Raw genomic sequence first — 24,860 nt, 5'->3', positions numbered from 1 at the left:
GGGACATTGGGAATGGAGCGCTGATTGTCAGCACTCGGAAAACTCATATCATCCGTGCTCTACTAGTATAGGAGCCCTCCTCGCCACCCACGCTTGTAGTCATATGGAAGGCCCTGGGTCCTATATGCACAAGTGCAAAACCTCGCCCGGGTAACTATGTGTTAAGGCACACAAGGGCTTTTTTCTCTCTCTTTTGTTTCACATTTTCCTTTTTTCTTTTCCTTTTCCTTTTCCTTTTTTTTGTCCTTTCTCGTGTTCTGCTTGAATCATTCGATTCACCTATAAGGACGTACATAGTTTCGCTAGGGTATAATAAGAACGCATCTGCTACTCTGATTGGTGAATATTTTTCTGAGTTTCTATTGGTCAATAACGCTGAGCTTCCAGCAAAGTTACCGTAATAGACTTAGTTAGCGCATGATGACTAAGCCTCCTGCTCCAGGCCAACCAAAAGCGGGCAAAAAAGGCATTGAATTGGAGGGCAAAGATCGAAGAAACGAAAAAAGAAAGCAGCTTGACGTTGTCGATATCCAACTCCCGTAGTTCGCAGTTTGAGTCTCTTCCGCCAGTCGTCAAGCTTCTTCGGTATCTCTTCTGATAGGCGAGACTAGACGCCAATGCCTTGACGATGAAGTTCTTCGAAAGCACCTTCAACTACGACTACGCTTTTCCCGCTGTCTCCCTCGCCTACTTCCTCCGTTATCCGAACCCTTACTCTCGCCATGTCCTGACGACCGATGTCATTGATCGCTATGTCGATCCTATCACAGAGCGCTTGCATACTACCCGGCTGATACTCAAGAGATCCAAGATTCCCTCGGCCATGTTGAAGTTGCTGCCCAAGGGAATTGGTGGCAGTGAGAATTCAGGCCAAAGTTTTATCCTTGAGACTACCGTTGTAGACCTGAAAGAAGGCTGGATGCAGACGGAATCGCGGAATATGGAGTGGACGGGCATCCTCAGCGTTGTGGAGAAGCAACTATACCGACGCCTCCCTCCCCCATCGGAAAACGGCAGCTCCAAACCCCGGACGTGGTGGTCAGGCTCGTCCATTGATGAGCCAAAGGATGAGAGGACAAGCGTGAAAACCACTGTTATATTTCGATCAAGCCTAGGGCAAGCGATGCTCAATCGTCCCAAGAAGATCGACTCTTTCTCAGCAGGCGAACATGCTGAGGAAGATCCTCATAGCAGACGAGGCCTCCTTGCATCATGGTCAACGGCCGGGATCCAGCGGACAATTGAACTCGTGGGCGTAAAGCGGACCCGAGATGCTGTGCTGAGGAGCAAGCAGGGCATGAACGTGGTTTTGGAGCGGTTACGAAATGGCGGAATCGTCGGTGTCCTGGAGGGGATGCGGGAGGATCGTGAAGCTGGCCATGAGGGGCCGTGGAAGCGTGTCTGGATGCACGGCGTTCACGGTCATCACGAGCAACCCCATTCCCATAACAATGCCGATGACGATGGTTAAGTTGGGATCTCGCCAGCGGACATGGAATATCCTCGACACCCTGCATTATCCAGCATTGGAGTAACCAATTGCCCTTCAATCGCCTCGTGGCTTTGGCCCACTCAAACATAATTTTCTACTTCATACAACAAAATCAGCATGGTGTTCTGGCGTTACGGTTCTGGATTTCAAACATCTCCTATTCCTTTGTTTCTACTTTTGAAATTTTGCGCCATTTTGACCTTTTACATAGTTGATTCTTTTTCTTTTCGATGTGATTATTAGCATTATTATTTTTCTGTTAGCTGCACAAAAAGCTGGCAAAGGGTGAGCAACAAAAAAGGAAATGGCCCATTCCTAACCTGTACATTATTCTACCCGTCAGATTAGATATGGCGCATGGTATATGGAGGTTGGCGGTTGGGTGATTGACTGCCTAGTGTTGAACAGGCGCTCTGAGTTGCCTGTTCTTCATGTATTTACTTACCTTTTTTTATATATATATATACATATTTTCTTCTTCCTTAGCCGTCCTGATATAGTTACACCGGATATATAGGAAATGCAACGCTGGCTACGCCCTTAGAGAAGATTTCACCGACAGACCCTTTGCCTCATTTCGTAGCTGTTGCGAGAATCCGATTGTACAGTACTATACAACATCGATATTACCAGTATATATATTATTTAATGACAATCATAATCAGTTCTTAAGTACTAGTACATTAGCTTTCCATCATTTTCACGATATTATATAAACTACTATGCAGGTGTGTGTTCTCCGCAGTTTTCCTGCATGCAGCTAAATGGTGGCTACACATTAAATATTCCCCCTCCAAACTTTGTCGACATCACCAGCCCACCACCACAGCCTTAAGGAGCCCACGACCACCCGCCTCTACTGTGGGATATATCCGCCTATATCGACGCAAGAACACATACCCGATATCAATGGGTTAGTTCGACTCTCACGGATATAAAATAAAAGTCAAAGCGCTCACGCTAGCCAAAATCCACAGACCGTCTGTCGTCATTGTTCCGCAGCCCTATCTATCCGACGACGCCTGCATCGCATATATATATTGGGAAAGAAAGATATATAAAATATATAATACGAAAAATACTCGGAATATCAATCTCTACTAAATCGCCCCATCCATGGCGGCAGCACTCGATGAGGAGGACCTCTCCGTATCCCTCCCATCCCGGGAGCGCGATAGCACCCCGTCGCACAAGAACCGCGGCCATCCCGTTATACCACCAAAACGTACCCGTCTAGACTACGCCGATCAATCTCCTGACACTGCCCGGGACATGCAAAGACTGGACCAGTACACTACCGTTAAGATACTGGGCGAGGGTTCGTTTGGCAAAGTCAAGCTGGCAGTGCACCAGGCGAGCGGGAGGCAGGTAGCGCTAAAAATCATACCGAAGCGGAAGCTGCTTTCTAGGGATATGGTAGGGAGGATTGATCGGGAGATACGATATCTACAGCTCTTACGGCATCCGCATATTATAAAACTGTACGTACAGTGATTTTGTAGTTCCCTTCTCAGATTTGGATGTCTTTTTGGTATATTTCAACTTGCTCCAAGGATTTTGTTGAACTAACCAGATTATTTTGTTGTGGGGGTATAGGTACACCGTGATTGCAACGCAGACCGATATTGTCATGGTGCTCGAGTATGCGGAAAAAGAACTTTTCGACTACTTGGTGAAGCGTGGGAGATGTAGCGATGAAGAAGCCCGCAAGTTTTTCCAACAGATAATTTGCGCAGTCGAATACTGTCATCGTCACAAGATCGTTCATCGGGATCTGAAACCGGAAAATCTGCTCATTGACAAAGATAGGAACGTCAAGATAGCCGATTTCGGCCTGAGCAATATCATGACTGACGGGAACTTCTTAAAAACGAGCTGTGGGAGCCCCAACTATGCTGCACCGGAAGTCATATCGGGGAAGCTCTATGCAGGTCCAGAGGTGGATGTATGGAGTTGTGGCGTGATCCTTTATGTGCTACTGGTTGGCAAGCTTCCGTTTGATGACGACTATATTCCCGCCCTATTTAAAAAGATTGCTGCGGGAAACTTCCATATGCCGTCGTACGTGTCGACCGGTGCTGCCAAATTGATACGGGCCATGCTACAGGTACATCCTGTTCATAGAATCACCATCCCAGAGATCCGCCAGGACCCTTGGTTTCTTAAGAATCTGCCGAAATATCTCCAGCCCCCAGCAGAGGAGTGGGTCAGCTCGGGAGCAAATCCCAACGGACCCATTGACCCCCGCAAGATCGCACCCGGGCGGCCACTTGCTGTACAGGAGAAAATTCAACAGAAGGCGATTACCAAGCTCGAGCAGAGAATGGGTGTTGATAGGGAAGACATATATGACGCGTTGAAGAACCCGGAACCAAGTGCGATCAAGGACGCGTTCTTCATCATGGTGGAAAATGAGATGATGCAGACGAACTGTAGGTTTTTAATTTTCAGATCCCAATTGATATTTTTATTTTTACGAGCATGTTAATACTGACTTGTTCGTAGCCCCTACCGACTCTAGCGAATCGCCAGTCACCTCACCTGTTTCCCCAGAATCCTCGGCTTCACCTATTCCTGTTGGTGGCTCTACCCGTAGCGCCAAAAATGCAAATCTGGCGGCACCCCCCGCTCATCGAGGGCAACTCTCAACATCCCCCCCTCCAGCATCTACACCGTCACCGGTGCCAGCGTTCACCATTCCAGAGGTCGAAGAGGAGCGCGTCAGCCATGTACGCATTCTACCTACGAGTTTACCGTACGTTCACACACAAATAATGGACCAACGGGAGAGGGAGCGACATGCTCCGTCTTACGAACAGTCGACGGAGGAATCGCTCGGGCGACAGCAACAGCAGGACTGTACCGAGATCGAGACGGATAGCCACAAAGAGAAGTCTCCGGAAGAGCAGGCTGCCACTGCAAGGTCACTCAAGCCCCATTCACGCAGCCTTGTTGATCTGGAAAAGCTTAGCTTGGAGCCGCCCGAAGGGCTCGAGAAGATTTCTTCGCAGCCGAAAAGATCGCGTAAGTGGCAGTTTGGTATTCGATCTCGCAACCAGCCATATGAAGCCATGTTGTGTTTGTATAAAGCTATTCAGGCGCAAGGTGGCGTTTGGGAAATCCAACCTGCTGAATCTGGTAAGTCTTTTATGTTATTTTACTAGTCATTAGTTTTGATTAGAATAAACCCCAGTTAACATCCCCGTTTCCCGTACCGCAGACAACGATCCCCCGGCAACCCCTGAAATGTCACCAGAAATACCAAAACCCTTGCAGAACAAATATCCCAACCTTCCATCAGACTACTACATCCCCAAAGATCTCTGGTTCATCAGAGCCCGGCTCCTCAAGGAGGGAGTCCTTGCTCCAGGTCCATCAAACAGTAGCCATTCCAGCCGCAGTGATCTAGAAGAATACCGTCGACGAATCAACCTATTAACAAATCCGGAAGAGAAGGCAGCTGCCACCGCCGCCCTGTGCAGGAGTAATTCGGTGGATAACCCAAGCCTGACAGGCCCTGCCCCCACAACTTCTGGCGGAACCGGTAGTGGCAACGCTAGTGGTGCAGCTCTAGCGTCCTCAACGCCCGCCCTAGGATCCTCGTCCTCATCCTTACTCCAGCACCCCGGCGGGATTGTACACGGCGTTTGGGTATTCATCGATATTCAACTATACCAATTGGAAGAGAACAATTTCATGGTCGACTTCAAATGCGATGGGTACCAGAATGTAATCCGTGTTGAGAACGAGAGGGGAGGTAGTAGTGGTAGTGCCGGTGCTGCTGAGTGGAGGCCGGTAAGCAAGCGGATTCGAAATAAGGAGAAAGAAGTCACTAGCCCCTTCCCATTCTTGGACGTTGCATCGGATTTGGTTGCGCAGTTGGCTGCTGCGAATTAAGCATTGGGTCATTTTCTTGTTCCTCTTTCGGAATTTTTCCTTACATTTGCCCTAGCTACCTCCTTTGGTCATTTAGGTGTTATAGTCGTGGTGTTGCTTTTTGCATTAGGCCCTTTCTCAGACTCAAATCCATATGTATGATGATGTTGATGATGATGCTGACGACGATGACGATGTTGCGATTTTCGGTTATTCGATACCATTTGCTCTTTTTTTATATGATTGCTACGCATTGATGTGACATACAGACACACATCCAGAAAAAAGGAAACCAACAAGGTATTTCAGCGGAAGGAGAATGAAATAAATTTCGTTTTACGATCATTTCGGCGGCGTGTTGCATATTTCCGATGCTTCCCGGGCCAGTCAACACCATCCGTACATATGTCGAAAAATAAACATATCCCATTTCTGGTGTTTATTCACTTGCAACGCCTTGCCATAACTTTCGGAGAATGTATACCAGACGACGATAGAAAAGTACGGATATCCAGTGTGTTTGCATATTATCAAAAAGGAATGGAAATACCAGGTTTAACGTTATTTATGTCTACCGCTACCGCTGGTTCGGTATTACAATGATACGGCTACATCAATATTGGAGTTTGAATTATATGTAGGTTATAATCATTTCCCCCTTCTGTTTATTTCACCAACTCCAAAAAGGAAGAAGACACACAAGAAAAGGGGCCGGGGAAAGGAAAAGCGACCAAATGATGAGAAATACCATATCGTCATCCTTAGTCGTATGCCCACTTGGGAAATTCATACATCTCATTCTCATCTTATTCTGTCCCTGGAAAAGGCCATGAATTCGAGGGAACGGGGCTTTGTTTTTCATCGGGCCAGGACGAATATTTAATCTTCTCTCTGATGATCCCTACTTTATTGATTTTCCCCGCTTCTGTTTTGTGCTTCGTTTCCTACTGCGTACCGCTCACTGACTGGCTTCTAGATAGGACCCCGGTTCCGGTGGTAACCATTTGTTGGATTCTTATGTTCCAAGAGGGCCATATATTTATAAAATGCACTTGTATGGTGTTCAGCAGGGACTCTATATACATGTATATATATGTATATTGAGTTGCCCTCTCTGTTGTCTCTTTGCCGCGGGTCCAGACATTTCCCAGTTTATTAGTTCATATTAATGGAAAATTTAATCAGACCTGGGGGTGAGTTATGATCCCTCGATCTCAGTCATAGCAAATCCCCCCTGTCCATAACTAGAAGTTAAAGTAAACATGGGATACACCACAGCATCTCTATTAGGGGCCCCAACGTTCCATCCAAAAATCACGTGATGGCATTCACATCGACTCCTTGGCAACAGACGTCACCGGAACAAAAGCTCTTCTACCATTGCCATTACATCATCTTTGTATCACCGATCTCCTCTTACATACCTAGGTAGCTAGCTACTTAGGTAAAATACAAGTCAATTAGAAGCTATTTCTTCTGGTACAAAAGTTTATTTCAGCGCATGTGCTAGCCAGGAGCCACGATGGAAGCTCCCGACCCATGCTCGAATCCCATGGATCGAGATACGCGGCAACATTGTAGCGACTGTGAATGGCGAAATTGTTTGGGTGGTCGGGCCAGGGATGTTAGATGAGTACATAGATCCCCCGTCTGTTTTGTCTTTCCTTGCTGACATGGGCAACGACGTGGAAGACCCCTCCCCTTTGATTTTGGCGTTTGACAGCTTGCTAATCTGAATTGATTGACACAGGCAACACATCAAACACGGGATGCTATGAGCCCATACTTTCCCCCTTTGACTCCGGGGTGGTAATCTTGGAGTGTAGCTTTTGCTAGAGCGGGTAGATGTGTCCTCTATAACTGTTTGAATATACTAGTGGTGTGGGATTTGGGCCACAGCTCGACAGAATATAACTGCGATGAGATGAGATTGTGATACAGAATGTTTTGCTCCATCACGGCTTGCTTTGACAGAAAATCTAGGCCTGCACCACATGGTATGACTTCTACCCTGGGTACCTAACAGAAGACTGCATTAGATGTACCGAGCCACATCTAGACAAAAAGAGCAATTTTAAAAGAGAAAGTCAAAAGTGGCCTTAAGTATATACCTTCTGATGAATGCTGAAAAGAAAGTTATATGACGTAGGTATTTGGTCAACCTGCCCCGCAGCCCGAATATGCCGAATTGCCCCCCCCCCCCCTTCTGCATATTTCTCACCCTGCTGCTTCTTTCTTTTTTTTTTTTCTCTGTTGAATTCTAAATCGTGCAATTCATCTCAGGAAGTTATCAATTATACTCCCCTATTTGGATCTGACATACAGTGCCTAATATTGCAACATTCGGTATTTCAATTTACTTTCATCACATCTCATACATTCTCGCCATATAGTTGGTTAAAGGGCGTGCACAACGAGGACCGTCAAAATGGGACTGAGAACGGTTAACCTAGTCCTTCGGGGCATTGAGGTACGCAATCGCAGACGTCCAACCAGACACTCTTGGCTTCCGCCCATGAGAAGAGCGAAAGGAAGGCGGGAATGGAAGAGAAGAGATATGATAGCTGATATAGAATGCATTTCACCCACTTAGGCCATCTTCACTGTGATTATCATGGCACTTATCGGCAACATGATATCAGATGCATTTCACGACAGCTCGTCAACAGTGAACTACATCCTCTTTGTGTCAGCGTTTTCAATGTTGACGCTCTTCTACCTATTTGCTGCCGCGATCAGCGAGGCATTCATGATCCACCCTAGCGTCGTGTTCCTTGTTGATCTACTGAACACCATCTTCATTTTCTGCGGTGCTATTGCTCTGCCGTCGAAGCTGCGTGTGCATTCCTGTAGCAACGAGGTACGTGCAGAACAATTAAGGTTGAAATAGTGGAAACCTCCAAGGTTTTAACGATGCTGACAATTTGTCTGTGGTGTGCAGACATACACCTCAAGGAACTCGATAACCAGGGACTCCCCGAGCCCAGAAAAGCGTTGCCGTGAAGCCCAGGCAGTTTCTGCCTTCCTTTGGTTCCTGTGGGCGGCGTTCTTGGCATCCACGGTCATCTCTGGGCTCGGTATTCGCGGCATGATGGTTGACATGCGTGGTCCACGTCCTGGCCGACGCACCCGCCCGTCCATGTCCCAGGTGTAAGAAAGGCTAGATCTGTTGTCGGGGGAAGGGAGGGGGGGTGGAGACTGTGAGAAGGTTCGATGTATGTGATGTTAAAGTGTAAAGCGAATCGTGCAGTTCGGTTGTCGATGTCATTGAGGGTAGCGATTTTGTTCCTCTAGGGCAGGGCATTCTTTTTAACGATTTCAATAGGTTTCTGGCGGACAAGAAGTTCAAAGCTTAGCTTACGATCCTGAAAACTTGGATTAGGCGCGACTGTGTGACTGGGAACGTGGTGACCCCAGGCAAAATGAAAAAGGAAGTACGAAAATAAGCGATTGATTGATGAGTTCTATCTGTCGAGGTCTTGTCGAGTCGATGTGGTTTTTATATGGCACAACACTCATCCAAACCCAACAAGAACAAAAATATCCAAATATCCCGGGTGATGGATCTTTGTTGCATGCATGTGTGAATGATGCATTCAGGCTCTTGTTTACCCTTCTTGAGTTTCTTGTCAATTCTTATTGGTTTTCACACATCTACTACATATTCAGGCTATATCCAAGTTTTTTGCTTTTTTCATTACACTTAATGTTTCATCAATGGGTGAGAAGGGAGAGAAGTGGTAATGGGCGCTTGCTGTTGTGCTGTTGTTCGCCTGGTAATTGAGCTGGGCGATGGGTTCAGAGGCTGGGTCCTGTATATATATCTATCCGTCGGCGTTCGAGGTGGTTATTTCCGGTGTACATTACAAAAATGTTCTTAAGTTATGGTGAATTCCAACTCTCCGACTTCCTGGATGAGCTCCATGTACTGTGTTGAAAGCATCATTATTTCCTCAGGGCATGTTCGGTTGCACATACAAGTCTGTATAACCTTGTATTAGAAGACTCATTTACATGCTCTTGCGCTAGATCCCACTCTAATGCATACTATTCGAATTTGATGCTATTCAACCCAACTGAATTAATTATATATAAATAAAAACTAGAAAATATTGCGGTTAGGGTATTGGGGTACTCTATGTCCTATATTACCGCATCTACGCTGCGTACAGCAGCTCCACCCATTTCCACTTCTTTGGTCAGATTTAAGTATGAAGGTCAAATGGCCAGATTGATCTTAGGACCCCTTTCGTCTTTTACCGGCTCGTCATAGTCATTTGTCAATATAGCACTCAACATACCATTGAACAGGGAGACAGGTCGCGTTTCAAATCCTGGGCCGCCACGAAAAGCTTGTACTCCTTCTCAAGATCTGCTAGTTCTTTTGGTGTGGGTAGGGGTATGCACTGGAACCTGCAAACCCTAACTAACTCTTTTCCAACTTCGAGAAATTTCAAGTAGCTCATGATGAAGAGCCACAGCGCCGTGCTTCCATGTCCCGTAGCTGTAGCGAAACGGTCGAAAAAGGTTTTCATCCATCAGCCTAGGTTCAGAAAGTTTTGGCGTCAAAAAATTGAGAGCAAACTTCAGAAGCTTTGGCGCATAGGCCTCCAGGTTCGGTAGGCATAGTAAAATCCGGTACTTCATCTGCATATCAAAAGGCTGGCTCATACTAGCTGATTGCCAATCAATAATACAGTTAAAGTAGAAGGATCATCTTCTGACACAAAGATGTTCCATTTATGTAGACCAGGGTGGAATCACACTGGAGTGGCAGCAGACTGGATCTGAGGATCTGTAGACATTTTCTTTAGGACAACGTGGGCATATTTTAGGAAGTTGAGATGCGCTTGAATAGATCCTAAAAGGGTTGACTCTTAAGCTCAGGATCAACTGGCGGGATTCGTGAAAGACCAGCTTCAATTATCGTTCATATCCATGGATGGGAAGAACGTAGGGTTAATTTACGGTGATTACACCATGGATCCATTCCACACGTGTCACGTGTCGCTGATTGTAACAGATCAAGCATGGCTAAGAACATTCAAGTTGTTAGGACTTGGTTACATGGATATCGGGGTGGCAGCAGCTTTATGCTAGGATGTAATATTACTGATTCTTGGAGGAGAGAACTAGATAGTAGAGGAGCAGAGAATGAGTATCAGCTCCGGTCTGTGGTTGTGACTCTGAGGAATCTGAGGATGCCCATCATCATCATCATTATCGTTATTAATTAATGTTATTGCCCGTGTCCATTCACACCCCGGCCCGCTTGAGCTTGAGGAATAGGTGGTTGCGACCGACCGTTACAAATCCTGGCCAAGTATGTTTGAAAATGCGGTGCGTTTCGTTGGAGAGGGACATATACGAGGAACTAATCATAATAAATATGTGGAAGGTGTAAAGCTTGTGTGATTGAAAGGTTGCTAGCTTGTGGAAAGTTATATGGTGGAAGGATTAGTAAGTCAGATCACATGACCTGACACCCCCACTCACCAGAGTAACTGTACACGATGCTATATACAAAATTCACCTTCAAATCAAGTACAGGTACAAAAAATGACTGGAAAATGTGAAGTAATGAAAAACCAGTCATGATATACATCATTTTTTATCCCTCTATCCCTTCATCTTCATAATCTCCTTTCAATGTGTATATTTCAACATTTCAAGTGATTTAGTAAGCTCATCCACTGTGTTCTCAGCAGATGAAATATATTGAATAGATATCTCATTCTTGCAGACAAGATTCTGAAGAATGTGGAAATGAACCTCTATATGCTTCAAGCAGTGTAGAATTGCTTCAGAAGAGAATAGCTCTATGATAAACTTATTATCAGTATGGATTGTATAAGTCATATCATTGACTGTGGTGGAAATGAGATGATCATTAGCATTCAGATTGTTGAGACAGAATGAGATGAATTCAGTATCTTCTAGAAGCTCTCAGAGACAGATAAGCTTATATACAGTCTTGAAGAATGCAATATATTCAGCCTCTGTTAATGACTTGAAGACCTCTGTTTACTGACAGCTTCATCATGCAATGAGGCCACCTGTCATGTAGATGATATAATCAGTGATTGAATGAAATCCTGAATTTCTATCAGCTCAATCAGTATCTGTGTATACTACAGGTTCAATTTCAGCATCTCTGTGATAGGTTATACCCTCATTGATTGAACTCTGTAGATATTGAAGTGTATACTTGTATATAGCTCAGTTCTTTAATATAGGCTGAGAGCTGAATCATTCAAGAAATTCTGCAGCAAAGCTCATATCAGAATGTGTATTAAATGCCAGATATTATAGAAATCTGATACTAGATTAATAGAACTGTAGAGTAAATTCTGCTGTGTATGTAATCAGTTTCTTATCATTATTAATGAAATCAATATTCTTCTTCATAGAAGTGAATGTAGAATAATAATCATTTATTGAGAACTTCTTCAGAAGATTTCTTATAAAGAGAGATTAAGACAATATTAATGAAGTTGAATCTCTATCAATCTTCATTTCTAGATAGTGATTGAAATTCTCTACATTCTTAATCTCATAATTAGTGATAATTTCAGCTTTGACTCAGTTCAGATCTTCAATTTTCAGGCTGTAGAGACAGATATCATTTATATAGATGATTATATAGATCTGTCTTTCATCATGAATAAATAGTTCAGTATCATAGAGACTGACATGAAAGTCTGAGTATAATAGTATCTTTCACAGCTTCTTATATTATAAGAGTGCTGCTTACTTAAGACTGTAGAGTCTCTGCATCAACTCACACATAAGATCATCACAGTCTTCATGAAATTCTGTGAATTGATTTATATATATCTGTTCATCAGCAGGCAGTTGAGTGTTTAAAAAAGCAGTCATCATATCAATCTGCAGAACATATCATCTCTGAGATACTGAGATTATCATGAGAGCTTGTGAGATGAATGCAGAGATAACAGATGTAAAGATTCTTAAGTAATTAACTCTCTTTTATTAATGATTTCTGCAGATAATTCAGCAGATCTTATAGTGAATAACATCACTTATATTATTGAACTTTTTGTCAAATACTCATTGACTGTGAAGAACACTCATTTATGATGTTCTCTCAATCAGTCATCAGATCTCTATCTATTTCAAATAATTGATCTCTTTAACACAGGTCTTGTAATAATATTTCTATTTCATGAAAGCTTTGACACATGTGAGGTTTTTTGAGATCAGAAATACAGCAATCTTGAAATTGATGAGTAGGTCTTCAAGACTGTTCTTCACTGAAGATTCCCTCACTGTAGTGATATCTCTTGTAGATGTCAGAGAATCATTCAATTCAACTGTGAATTCTGAGAAGTTTAGTGTATTCTGCACTAAAAAGATAGGTATTCTCACAGAGATATTATAGTCAATTCATCAATTATTAGTGAGTACAAGAAATAATAAACACTCAGGTTGAATTTCCTCATTAATGAACAGATCATCTATTGATGAATCAGAAATTGCTGAAGGAATTATTGCAGTAAGTAGATCTGATGTCACTGAAGAAATTACTGCAGCCGCTTTATAAGCTGTATTGAGTAGAATCTTTGAGTTGTGTGAAGTAGTTGATATCAATGAATCAGCAAGATGAAGGTTCTTCTGAAAGATGACATCTTTTGATATGTATAAACATCTGTTGAAGAGATTCATCAATCTATAATTGATAAAACTATCATATTTCACAAAAATCAACTCTTTGAAACAGAAAGCTATCTTATTAATGAGCTTGAGAACTATCTTTAAGAATGCTTTGCAATCTCATCAGTAAATGCCCTGTGCAGAAGGTAGAGCTTCAAGTCAGACCTTATACAGTGTAATCAGCTTTGTATTTTCAGAGCTCTCATACAATATCATTGAGGTTAATATAAGGTTAAGCAGCTCTGTGACTGCAATAACTGTCTTATCTCATATCTTTTTCAGAGCTGAAGAGTCTATTAATAGTGATCAGAACTTCTTAATAATTAAACTGATTGATTATTCAGATACTTCATCTTACTGTGAAGTATGAGAGAGAGTTAGTTCTCATTTTATATCTTTACTGAGTATATATGCTGTGACTGTATTTGAATTCAATTCTTCATAATCTGAGTGAATGATTGCAATGTCACATCTCAGCAGATTCTTGATAAATTGATTGAAGATCTGTAGATATCTCAATATCTCATTCTTGCATTTTAATAGAAATATTCATCTCATTTAAGTGATATTATCTGTAATCATCATTACAAGCTTCTTACTGATGTAAGATGATATATTATTCTCAATTTCAAGAGTCTCATCATTACTGAATATATTCACTCAAATCTTCAAGGCTTGCGGGTGATACAATGTGGTGTGAAATTCTTGTAGAAAGTGTGTTTCTGTTTGATCTTAATATATGTGACACAGAATGATAATTTCTTCAGACTGATAATAATAATATTAAATTGCAGGTCTCTGATCATTTTTAATATACTATTTTTACTGATATGATCAAGTCAACAATGCCACTCATCTATTGAAAGCTGTTTCAGAAGAACTGCAGATAATTGAGATAAAGATGAGATAATAAAGAAATCAGTATCTGAATTCTTAGAGTTGATTAACTGTTCAACCTTCTTGCAGCTGAAAGGTCTCAAAGACTCAGCTGTAACGTGACGGAACCGAAGCGGTGGCTAGTCGGCGGTGTCACGTAGAGGTAGTTGTTTAGAAAGCTGTATGAGTGAGCTTGACTATCTTGCTTGAATAGCAAGCTTGTAGGCTACAGAGTTATTGCAAGAATATCACAGATATGATACTTAGTATTCTAAGAAGATTATATAAGACATGCAGTAACTCTTATATATATTTCAGTTGAAGAAAAAATGAATCACTGACTTCTTTTATAAGAAGCCAGCATCTAGCTATTCTATATAGATAATGAGTGAATACTCTTCTCTTATTTCATAAGTGAGAATAGCTGAAGTAATACCTCAGCAGTATCTCACTGTCAAGAAAGAGTAATCTGCTGATCTTATATAGAAGCAGAGTTCTTATATTCATCAATCAGATCTTTCTATAATATATCTGAATGATATCATAGAGTGGTTGAAAATCAGTTCAGACAGAATGAAATCATCTGTATGAAAGTGATAAGCTGTGTGAAATCACAGTGAGGTCTTGATATAACTGAGAGTGTGACAATATTCTTCTCTTTAAAAGCATAGTTCTGATGCTCTTAAGATTATCAGATTAGAAATTATCTTTGTTGTATAGTAATGATTATCAACTGATTTAACAGCACATGTACTACATGTGATATAAAGAAATAGATAAGTTTTTCTGCTAACTGTGTAGATCTTTCTTTTCTTATCTTCATTCAAATCAAATGCATGATAAGTGAGTTTCTTATATATTGATTTGAAATGTGAAAAATATAGTTAATAAGTGACTTACAGATCTCTTATTATATTCTATTCTATGTATGAAATTCTCTGCAAAAGTGATGTGTTTTAGAGACAAAGCTAACAGTAGTGACAGAATTTTTTGAAAAGATCTCTCTCTCTGTGAAACATTTTTCTTCTCTCTCTCTCAATTATAACAGTGAGTGTATGAGAGTATCATTCTTGAAGAATAATAAAGAACTTATTCTAACATTTTCTAGTGAGTAAATGTCTTTGTAATGCAGCTGCAGTCTTCATAGCTGTTAAGAAAGCTCAGTTGAAGGTGAAGACAGTGATGTTAATGAACTATGAGAGTACTACTTTCATTATCACATCTTCTTCTTCTTCTTCTTCTTCTGCTTCTCTTACAGCTGCAGTGATAGTCACTGTATCTTGTAGTGAGATGTCATTTCTTCTGCTGATTGATTCATCTGTATCTGATTCTTTCTCTGTCTCTCTCACTGCTGTTGTAATACTGCCTTCTCTCTTAGTTAACACAGTGGCATATGACTCTGTGTAATCATTCAGAGAGGAATCTGAAAAGAGCTTGATTTCAGAGACAGTGACTCTGAGAAGCTTAATTCATAATTTCTCTCTCACAGTGTGTCTGAGCCCTGCTCAGAATGCTGCTGAGTTGAGTCTACAGAGTCTCTCAGTTTCTTTATCTTCTCTCTATAAGAAGACTTTAATGTAATCTCTGACTGATACTGTTACTTGTCTGCACTATGCTAAGCAGCTGAAGAAGAAGAGAATTTTATACACTTATCTCTTCTCTCACTTCTGTTGTTTTTATTATATCTGTAATAATGACTTCTGTCTCTCTGTAAGTATTATTTCACAGAAAGATGTTGTATCAGCTCTGACAAGAAGCTCAGATACTCAAGCAGTACAGAGTGAGAGTCTCAGAGCTTCAAGTATTGATAGATTTTATCAAGACTGAGAAGATCTCTCTTACTTATCTGTAAAAGAAGATGAAAGTGTGAGTCTCTGAGATGAAAAAACACCTCAGAATGACTGATCTCAAGAAGAAATCAGTCAGTGTTATTATTAAAAGTATTATAGAAATCAATCACTGATTGAAGAGAATCTTACTTCAATTGAAACAGATAACTGAGATATTTTGTAAATTAATAAGTTGATACTTCAAGTATTTCTTATACTCTTCTACAGTATGCTTCTCTGCAGCACTGCAGTACTAACTTCTCAGCAGATAAAGATATCAGTGCTGAAGACTTCAACAGTGAAGAATAAGTTTGATAAGAGTGTAATTGTTGATGAGTAGACTCTAATCTCTCTTTTTTACTTTTTCAGTGAACTGCAGCTCTATTAGAATAGCAGCAGTCTGAAGATTAATAATATTAATCTTTATTAATTTCAAATATTTCTTTCTTTTCTTATTAACTGCTTCAGGAATTTTACACTTGTATAGTCTCATTAAACTTCTAAAAAATTCTTTGAAAGAAAATAGAAGAAGAGTGCTACAGAGCTTATAAGACACTGACTCATTACTGTGAGATTATCTCTAAAAAAACTCTTTGAGAAAAAATAAGAAGTCTCAAGCAGTATTTCTTATTCAATATCTTCAGTATGTAACAGAGTGATTTCTACTAGCTGTTTTATAGCTTACAATCTCTTTCTCAGTATTTTTCAAATGTTCAAGCAGTTTTCATAAATTCTCTGATAATGAATAATCTTCTCATTTAATGAGGTATTGAAGCTTATTATAATATGTTTACTTATTCAATATTTTCTTCATAAGATATTCAGTATCACTCTCAATCTTAATATTATTCAGCTGAGATGGCTCTGCTTCAGAGTATTACTTATAGAGCTTTAAATAGAAAATATGAAAAACAGAATGAATTGATTTCAATTCTGTGAGTAATTTCAACTTATATATCTACTTACTTATCACTCTTATTACTGAGAAAGATTCTAGTCATCACTCACTGAGCTTCTTACACAGTCTTATTGTCTTGATATTCTTTGCTGAAAGTAGTACTTGATTCTTTATTAAGAACTTCATTGAAAGATGTTTTTAATTATAGTATTTCATCTATCACTTCTAGATATAATGAATGCTTTTCATCATCTTCTCATGAATTTTATTCAAAAGTTTTAATCTCACTTTTACTTCTAGTACTGAGAAATACTCTGTTCTCTGTATCTGTTTAATATTCTGACTGTCTATCTCTCTCTTTGAAACATTGTTCATGATGTCACTGAGTAACAAAGAATTATATTTATAATAAGTATAGAAAGAAGATATCTTTAAAATTGTATTCTTTGCATTATTATATATGAATTCAGTGATTAGAAGATGTTTAGATCAATCATTCTGATAATATAAATAGAACACTTGAAGATGCTGTTCTAGTATCTGATTCTGATGTTCAGTCTGATTATCTATCTGTGAATGAAATGTAATACTGAGAAGATATCTTATTATAAGATAATAGTAAAAAGCTGATCAGTATTTACTGATGAAGAGAGATTCTTAATCTATTATCAATGATTTCAGAGCACTGTGATTATAAATGATGATATCTAAAAATAGATCAGTTAATTCAGAGGCTTTAATCTTTTTATAAGTAAGAATATATCTGATCATCTTTATAAAGTAGTCAATAATGATTAAAATTGAGTTATATTCTTTGACTCTTATCAACTTCAGCAGGTCAACTATGAAATTCATTAATAGATTCTATCATAAGCTCTTTGAAACAGGCAGTGATATCAACTCACTGTATTACTTATACTGTGAGATCTTTATTCTTTAATAGATATCATAAGTCTTAATATACTCTTTGACATCTGTCTGAAGCTTGTCTTAAATATATTTATGTTTTAGAAGCTTCTTAGTCTTCTCTAACTCAAAGTGCTCTACATGAAGATTATTATAATGAATTCTCAATAACTTCTGACACACTGCTCTGCTATAAGAAATGAAGACTGAATTATTCAGCAGTAGAAGTTCATATTCTTCTAGTTATCAGTGACTTAGTTTCTTAGCAGTATTATCTCACTCAGAGTCTATCTCTTTCAATTTCAAATTAGATTCTTTCTTCTTTAACTTCTGAATTTAAGCTGCAGTAGAGATGTTCTTCTTCTATAACTTATTAATAAATTTCAAAAGTAGTCAGATTGAAAGATTGTAGACTGTTTCATTCTTTATCAATTCAATAATTATAAGATATAATATAAGAAGCTCATAATCTTCAGTATCAGTTCTCTGTGAGAATCTGAGTTTTCTTTCATCTTCTATACTGAATTGTGCAGCTGTCTTATCAGCACTGTTTTCAAGCTTCAGAGAACTTTAACTCTCTATAGTCAGCTTCTTCTACAGTGATGACAGAGATTCTTTTGTAGAATTCTTCTCTGTATCAATGATATTATAATTGAGCTGTTTAGACAGTATATTAGCAGGGTTAAGCTGATCTGAACAGTATTGAATATAGAAATCATACTTTAAAAGCAGCTCTGCTCATCTGACTTGATATTTTATCAAGCTCTTTGTTGTCAAGAAGTAATACAGATTTGCATAATCAGTGAGAACTTACACTGAGTACTTACTACTCTGAAGATAATATTACTAGATCTTAAAGAATTTAATAATTGTTAACATCTTCTGATCATGAGTATTATATCTTCTCTGTGTGAGTGATAACTTTTTGAAGAAGAAGATTACTGATCTTTATTCACAGTATCTTATAGACTCTGTGAAAAAGTCTTCTTTTATAGATAATTCATTATCTGTATTCTCAGAGATGATTATTCTCTGATTCTTTCAATATTAAAAGATCTTCAATATCAACTATGAAAAGATTTCACAGATTTCATTCTCAGATATATCAGTCTCACACTGACTGAGTAAGTCAGAATTAAAGTGATTCAGCATTGTAACATCTATAAAAGCTTGTTTCAATTCTGTAAATATCTGCACAGTGTCTTGAGTGAGAATAAACAGTCTTATTTTTCTGTCTTTCACACTTCTCTTTAACAGATCTGTAAGAGAGACAGTAATCTGTGAATATGTATAGATGAATTATCTGTAGAAATTCACAAATTCTAGAAATATCTGTATCTTACAGTATATTCACAGCACTGATCAGTTCTCAATAACAGAGACTCAGCTTCTATTCATTGAAATGCTGTTTATCTCAATAATATAATCTAAGAAATCAATCTTCTGCATGTAGAATAAGTATTTTTCAGTGTTTATATAGAGTTAATACTGTCTCAAGTGACTCAATACTTCTTGAACATGAGTATCATGTTCTTTCTCTGATTTTGAGAAGATTAGAATATTGTCTAGATATACTATACAGAAGACATTGACAAGGCTCTGCAGCATCTCATTTATATAGATCTGAAAGATGACTGAAGTATTATAAAGATTAAAAGATAAAACAAGATATTTAAAATTACTGTACTTAATATAAAAAGCTGTTTTTCAAATATTGTCTTCATTAACTCTGATTCTATGATAGACATCTTATATATTAATCTTTGAGAACATCTTTGCTTCAGATAATCAATTAATTATCTCATTAATTAATAGTAATAAATAGTGATTCTTAATCATCATCTTATTAAGGCCTCTGTAGTCTATGCATAGATGTAGTCTATTATTTTTTTTAAGTATAAAGAGTATAGACATCTCTGCTGAACTCTTTGATAAGTATATTCAGTTCTTTGATTATGCTTCTTCAAGATATTTACACAGAATATTTAATTTCTTTACAGACAAGTTGTAAAGAAGCCTGTATAGCATCATTACACTATCTTCAAGACAAATCTTATATTATATCTTGATGTCAGAAAACTTCACTGCTTCTCTTTCTGAAAAGACATTCTTATAATCTGTAAAGAGATGTTATATTTATTCATCTTTAATAACAGATACTGCTGCTAATCTTACAGTGAGAGTGATGACTTTTTCATCTATCTTTAAGTCTCAGTCATCTGCTACACAGTATATTAACTCTATCTTTTTCTCAAGATTCTTCTGATAAAACTCTTCAGATTTCTCTATTACTGTCTCTTTATCAGTGAGATGATACTGTCATATCTGAGTGACTCAGTCAATGAGAGAATTGTTTTCTCTCAATCACAGAAGATCTAGAATGATGTTCTCATCTATAATGTTAACTATGTGAAGAAGTAGACTGCTCTTCTTGAAGATTTCTTTTAAATCTGTGATTATACACTTCACTTGAATTATGTCAAAACAGTGATATTTCATTTCATCAGTAAATTTCATATAATCTGATGAGTCTATCTTCTTTCAACTCTTTATCAAAGAAAAGAAATAGAATATGAAGTTAATATCTACTCTGAAGTCAAGTAGATATCTCACTGATATCTTCTTATTCAGAGTATATATTGTGATCATAATATAAACTCAGAGATATGAGAATTATCAATTCTTTATTTCTTTCTCTTCTTTATCTTTCATGAATATATTTGTCAGAAGAGAAGTTAACTTTGAGAAGATATCTTCTTAATTTCTTTTCTTCTTTGACTTCTTATAATCACTGATATAGTGATTATTAGCTTCACAGTTAAAACAGAGATCTTTATCAAATCTTTTTTAGTATTTCTTCACAGTGAGTGAAGAATTAGAATACTTAAAATTCTTCTTTATTTTCTCTACACTGAAGCTGTCATAGTGCTGTTTAGATCTCATCATTGATTACTTAGAAGAGATCTTATTAATCTTTTTCTCAGAGAATTGATTATTCAAATAGATTCAGAAAGCCAGGTTGACAAGCTCAGTGTAATTAATTAATGAACTCTGATACTGTGATATTATTATCTGCACCTTATAAGTCAGCTTTATGAGATAAAGCTGTGTTTTTAATTGATTTAAATTATCAGCTAATTTCTCTCAATATTCTTCAAATCTTATATTGAAATTGAAAGAATTCTCATCATTTTATTAATATAATAAGTTAAACTGCTGTATCACTGTGAAGTCACAGTTGCAGTAATCTTTAATTTAATTCAGTAGAAAGTTCTTGAATTCTTCTCAAGTCATGATAGTATTGATATACTCAAGCTTTCTCTTCTTAATGATTCAAGTAGTTACAGAGATGTCTTCAAGAAGGTTGATAATGTATATTACTCATATCTTATGAGTATTATACTGGCTTAAATTAAGGTGGAATTTTCATTCAAGAGTACAGATAAAGCTGTGAAATTCAGATAATATATTTCTCTTATATCTCAGAGAATCTTCAATCTTAATCTCTCTATCTTTATAATAGATGTAGATGTGTAGAGGTTGCAGCAGTGACAGAGTGATTGAAGAACTCATGTCAAAGTATACAGCAGGTTCAGAAATCTCGGATTTCTGTCAGAGTAGAGATGTACACACTCTAGAGAATGATATAGTGTTTCTCTCAGAAAGTGAGATCAGATCAGTCTCAGCACAGGTGTATAAGATTATATCAGTCTATTAGAGCTCAACTGATTCAAACTTATAATCAGATTAAGTGATTCAAATTGTAATATAATAGAACTGAAGCAGTGACTAGTCAGCAGTATTATATAGAGATAGTTGTTTAAGAAGCTGTATAAGTGAGCTTGACTATCTTGCTTGAATAGTGAGCTTATAGACTACAGAGTTATTGCAAGAATATCACAGATATAATACTTAGTATTCTAAAAAGATTGTATAAGACACATAGTAACTCTTGTATATATTTCAGTTAAAGAAAAAATAAATTGTTGACTTCTTTTATAAGAAGTCAGTATCTAGTTATTCTATATAGATAATGAGCAGATACTCTTCTCTCATTTCATAAGCAAGAATAGTCAGAGTGATACCTCAGCAGTATCTCACTGTTAAGAAAGAGTAATCTGCTGATGTTATATAGAAGTGAGATTCTCATATTCATCAATCAGATCTTTCTATGATATATTCAAATAATGTTATAGAGTGGTTGAAAACTGGTTCAGACAGAATGAAATCATCTGCATGAAAGTGATGAGCTGTGTGGAACCACAGTGAGGTCTTGATGCGGCCGGGAGTGTGACATCAGTACTTAAATTGTAATCTGTTGAGATTGTCTTTGATTTTGAAATAGTCACATATATCACTGCTTCATACATTGAGTCATTCATTATCTCATGAAATGTCAGTGAGCTGTCAGATAGAATGTAAATATTATTATAAGACAGATTAATGTAGAAGATATCACTGTTAATAGATAACAGAAACTCAAAGTAGTTCTCAGCATTAACTTACATATCACAGTGAATATAGCTCTGATGTTTCATAAGCTCAGTGAAGATCAGATTTGTGAATAGTTCTGACATGTAGTATACATAATTGAATTCTATCAATCTTTCACTCACTGAGATAAATACAGTGCTGACACTCTGAATCTTTATAATAGCCTTATTAATCACTTAAACTGTTGAATCATTGATTGCTATAAGTTCTGAAAATCATGATCTATCACTTGCTATGTAACATCCGGCATCACTATCTCATATAGTGAGAGAATTCTTGTGAGATTTTACAAAACAGACTGATATATTAATAACCTCTGTGAGATTTGTCATCTGATAGATGTCTGATTCATTTGTAATGAATAGTTAAGTTCTACTCTCACTATTATTCTTTTTCTTCTTTTTCTTGAATTTCTTTATTCTCACAGTATTATTTATTCTTCAATTATTCAGAGCACTGTCTGAATTGATCAATCAATACATGTTAAAGTGAGATCTCTTATATTCAGAATATGTAGGTGAATTTTCTGATCTCTGATGATTTTAAGAGCTCTCTTGAGTACTATCATGACCACATTCAGTACAGTCTTCACAGGCTGAATTCAATGTATTATTGTTGAAATTAATAGATGTAGTGATCATTGTAGCTGTTGTAGCAGTGTTAACTACAGAATCTGTATTCTGTAGATTCTTTTTATCTTTTGAAGAATTAAGCTATGAACAGATCTTCTTTATGAGAAGATCAACATTCAATACTATAGCAATGAATTTGAAATTCTGTATCTTCTCTATCTTCTTCTGAACATAATTCTTTCAATTGTTAAATAGAACTGAGTAGAAGATATCAAATATTTATGCATCTGAGAGAGAAGTATTCAACATCTTCAATTTTATAATAGTGAACTGAAACTTATTAAAGAATGTGTGTAGATTGATGATCTGTGTATTATTAAAAGACATGAATTTCAGAACTATCTTATAATATAACTATGTTTTAAGAACAGAGTATTTCTATTCAATTGCATTTCATAGAGTATAAGTAATCTGATTTTCATCATATTTGAAGAAACATGGTCTGACACCTGCACTCAAGAAGTTTGAGATGAATGTGTAAAGTCATCAGTTTCTAACATCTCAGAATGATACTTATTCATCATCTCTTTATAGAGAGTTCTGAATCTATCATTTCTCTATTATATATTAACACTGTGCATCAATCAGTTTCAATTTCATGAAGATACTTTATATAATGTAATTGAATGTATCAGTTAGACTGTTTAATCTCACAGTATTCTTGACATCTTTCTTGAATTGAGAGATTGTCTTGTCAACACAGCTATTCAGTTTATAAAGATTGAATTTCAATCTTTCACTGAGATTAGAATTTCATGTGACTGTACAGACTGTTAATGTGATGACAGAATAATTGTTAACATTCTGTAATTAATCTGTAGAGAATCTCTGTTGACAGAGTTTTTTCAGTTATAGTTTGAGTTCTAAAACTCTTTACTTCTTCTTCTTCATCTTAAATATTATCTTGAGATGCTTTATCTATTAATCTGATATTGTCTTATCTGAACAGTAGACATCTGAGTGTTCATTATTCTCATCAAGAGAATCAGCTTTATCAAGCTATTAAGTAGATTAAGAGGCCAGCCTGACCATGTCAGAAGCTGTATTCAAACCAGCTTTGAATTAAGAGAGTGTTTTAAGATGTTTATCAATGAAGCTTTCAAAGACTTCAGAAGAATGTTCACTGATAGAGTAAGAGTGTAAAGAATCATCATTATCTGTAACTGATTCAGTGAAAAGAACATAAGATTGTGAACATGTATAAGAGTGAGATCATATTGAATTCATTATCTTGATATTCATTTATTGAATCCTTGCTAATATCATTCTCTTTTCTTACTTTTTTACAAATGTGATGCATTTTCTGCAAGTCTCTTTTTTAAGTGAGCAGTAGTATTATTAATCATCAAGATCTCAAATACATCAATACTGATAGAATAAGATAATTTTAACTTCTGATGAGTGTATTGAATGAAGCAGTAGTTCAATAATGATTATATTAACAAGGAATCCTGAATTGGCAGCAATTTTGCACAAAACAGGTCTCATAACCTGTGAAAGGTGTAAAGCTTGTGTGATTGAAAGGTTGCTAGCTTGTGGAAAGTTATATGGTGGAAGGATTAGTAAGCCAGATCACGTGACCTGACAAAATACAAGCATCAAACGCTCGCTTACCCTCGCTTTGCTGCTTGCGCAGCCCCCCCTATCACTTTCACCCTCTATCTCTACCCCCCTTATCACCTCTTCCACCCTCTACCCCCTCTACCACCACCACCACCACCACCTCTACCGCCCCGCAGTCCCCTCTACCCTCTCTTATCACCTCTACTCCCCCTTATCATCTCTACCCTCTCTTACCCCCTCTATCACTTCTTTCACCCTCTACTCCCTTTATCATCACCACCGCCTCTACCGCCCCGCAGCCCTTCTATCACTTTCACTCTCTATCTCTACCCCTCTACCCCTCTCTTATCACCCCGATCATCACTATCACTCTTATCACTCTCTTCCACTCTGTATCACCTTCATCATCATTATCAGATTAATCAGAGCTGTACAGGCTGCAGAGTCAGCTGTTCAATCCCATCTGAATTCAAAGAAGTGCACATGACATCACATGAGATCATGTTACAGAGCATTTGGCAAAATGAACATAGAGAAGAGTATAAAGAATATAAATACTGTAGAGAATGTATGAAAGAAGCAGAATGAAAAAAAGAATGAAGATTTGAAGATTGATCTGA

General features: G+C 37.8%; 4 protein-coding genes across 5 annotated transcripts; 3 read left to right on the top strand and 1 right to left on the bottom strand.

Moving 5' to 3' along the window:
- The first annotated feature begins 483 nt into the window (after positions 1-483).
- BDBG_05178 (MSF1 domain-containing protein) lies at positions 484-2,193 on the top strand. The gene has a single exon (XM_002624363.2). The coding sequence runs from the start codon at positions 629-631 to the stop codon at positions 1,469-1,471; it is 843 nt and encodes a 280-aa protein (XP_002624409.1). The 5' UTR covers positions 484-628; the 3' UTR covers positions 1,472-2,193.
- A 109-nt stretch (positions 2,194-2,302) lies between these two features.
- On the top strand, positions 2,303-7,675 carry BDBG_05177 (CAMK/CAMKL/AMPK protein kinase). The gene is made up of 7 exons (XM_031722025.1): positions 2,303-2,973; positions 3,089-3,924; positions 3,998-4,630; positions 4,713-6,005; positions 6,345-7,001; positions 7,119-7,513; positions 7,652-7,675. The coding sequence occupies exons 1-4, from the start codon at positions 2,609-2,611 to the stop codon at positions 5,387-5,389; spliced, it is 2,511 nt and encodes an 836-aa protein (XP_031578798.1). The 5' UTR covers positions 2,303-2,608; the 3' UTR covers positions 5,390-6,005; positions 6,345-7,001; positions 7,119-7,513; positions 7,652-7,675.
- BDBG_05176 lies at positions 7,534-9,485 on the top strand. 2 transcript variants are annotated; one of them, XM_031722024.1, is made up of 4 exons: positions 7,534-7,838; positions 7,962-8,228; positions 8,310-8,583; positions 8,694-9,485. In XM_031722024.1, exons 1-3 carry the CDS (start codon positions 7,797-7,799, stop codon positions 8,520-8,522), a joined length of 522 nt encoding a protein of 173 aa, XP_031578797.1. In that variant the 5' UTR covers positions 7,534-7,796; the 3' UTR covers positions 8,523-8,583; positions 8,694-9,485. The 2 variants fall into 2 exon arrangements, with proteins under 2 accessions (XP_031578797.1, XP_002624407.1); XM_002624361.2 differs by having other exon boundaries at positions 8,310-9,485.
- On the bottom strand, positions 9,246-10,144 carry BDBG_05175 (uncharacterized protein; the record flags this gene model as incomplete). The annotated part of the gene is made up of 3 exons (XM_031722023.1): positions 9,800-10,144; positions 9,670-9,774; positions 9,246-9,350 (listed from the first exon to the last, which is right to left on the bottom strand). Exons 1-3 carry the CDS (start codon positions 10,037-10,039, stop codon positions 9,246-9,248), a joined length of 450 nt encoding a protein of 149 aa, XP_031578796.1. The 5' UTR covers positions 10,040-10,144.
- Between the last annotated feature and the right edge of the window lie 14,716 nt (positions 10,145-24,860).

This window comes from Blastomyces gilchristii (genome assembly GCF_000003855.2).
Source record: "Blastomyces gilchristii SLH14081 genomic scaffold supercont1.10, whole genome shotgun sequence".
Classification (NCBI taxonomy): domain Eukaryota; kingdom Fungi; phylum Ascomycota; class Eurotiomycetes; order Onygenales; family Ajellomycetaceae; genus Blastomyces; species Blastomyces gilchristii.
This window is presented reverse-complemented; position numbering and strand designations above follow the sequence as displayed.

What these genes read in the sequence shown, in the direction of transcription:
- BDBG_05178 (XM_002624363.2), top strand. Translation starts at nt 629, where the DNA reads ATGAAGTTCTTCGAAAGCACCTTCAACTACGACTACGCTTTTCCCGCT.
- BDBG_05177 (XM_031722025.1), top strand. Translation starts at nt 2,609, where the DNA reads ATGGCGGCAGCACTCGATGAGGAGGACCTCTCCGTATCCCTCCCATCC. An exon ending in CATCCGCATATTATAAAACT is followed by an intron (nt 2,974 to 3,088) that starts GTACGTACAGTG and finishes GTGGGGGTATAG; the next exon opens with GTACACCGTGATTGCAACGC. An exon ending in TGAGATGATGCAGACGAACT is followed by an intron (nt 3,925 to 3,997) that starts GTAGGTTTTTAA and finishes ACTTGTTCGTAG; the next exon opens with CCCCTACCGACTCTAGCGAA.
- BDBG_05176 (XM_031722024.1), top strand. Translation starts at nt 7,797, where the DNA reads ATGGGACTGAGAACGGTTAACCTAGTCCTTCGGGGCATTGAG. An exon ending in TAGTCCTTCGGGGCATTGAG is followed by an intron (nt 7,839 to 7,961) that starts GTACGCAATCGC and finishes TCACCCACTTAG; the next exon opens with GCCATCTTCACTGTGATTAT. An exon ending in TGCATTCCTGTAGCAACGAG is followed by an intron (nt 8,229 to 8,309) that starts GTACGTGCAGAA and finishes TGTGGTGTGCAG; the next exon opens with ACATACACCTCAAGGAACTC.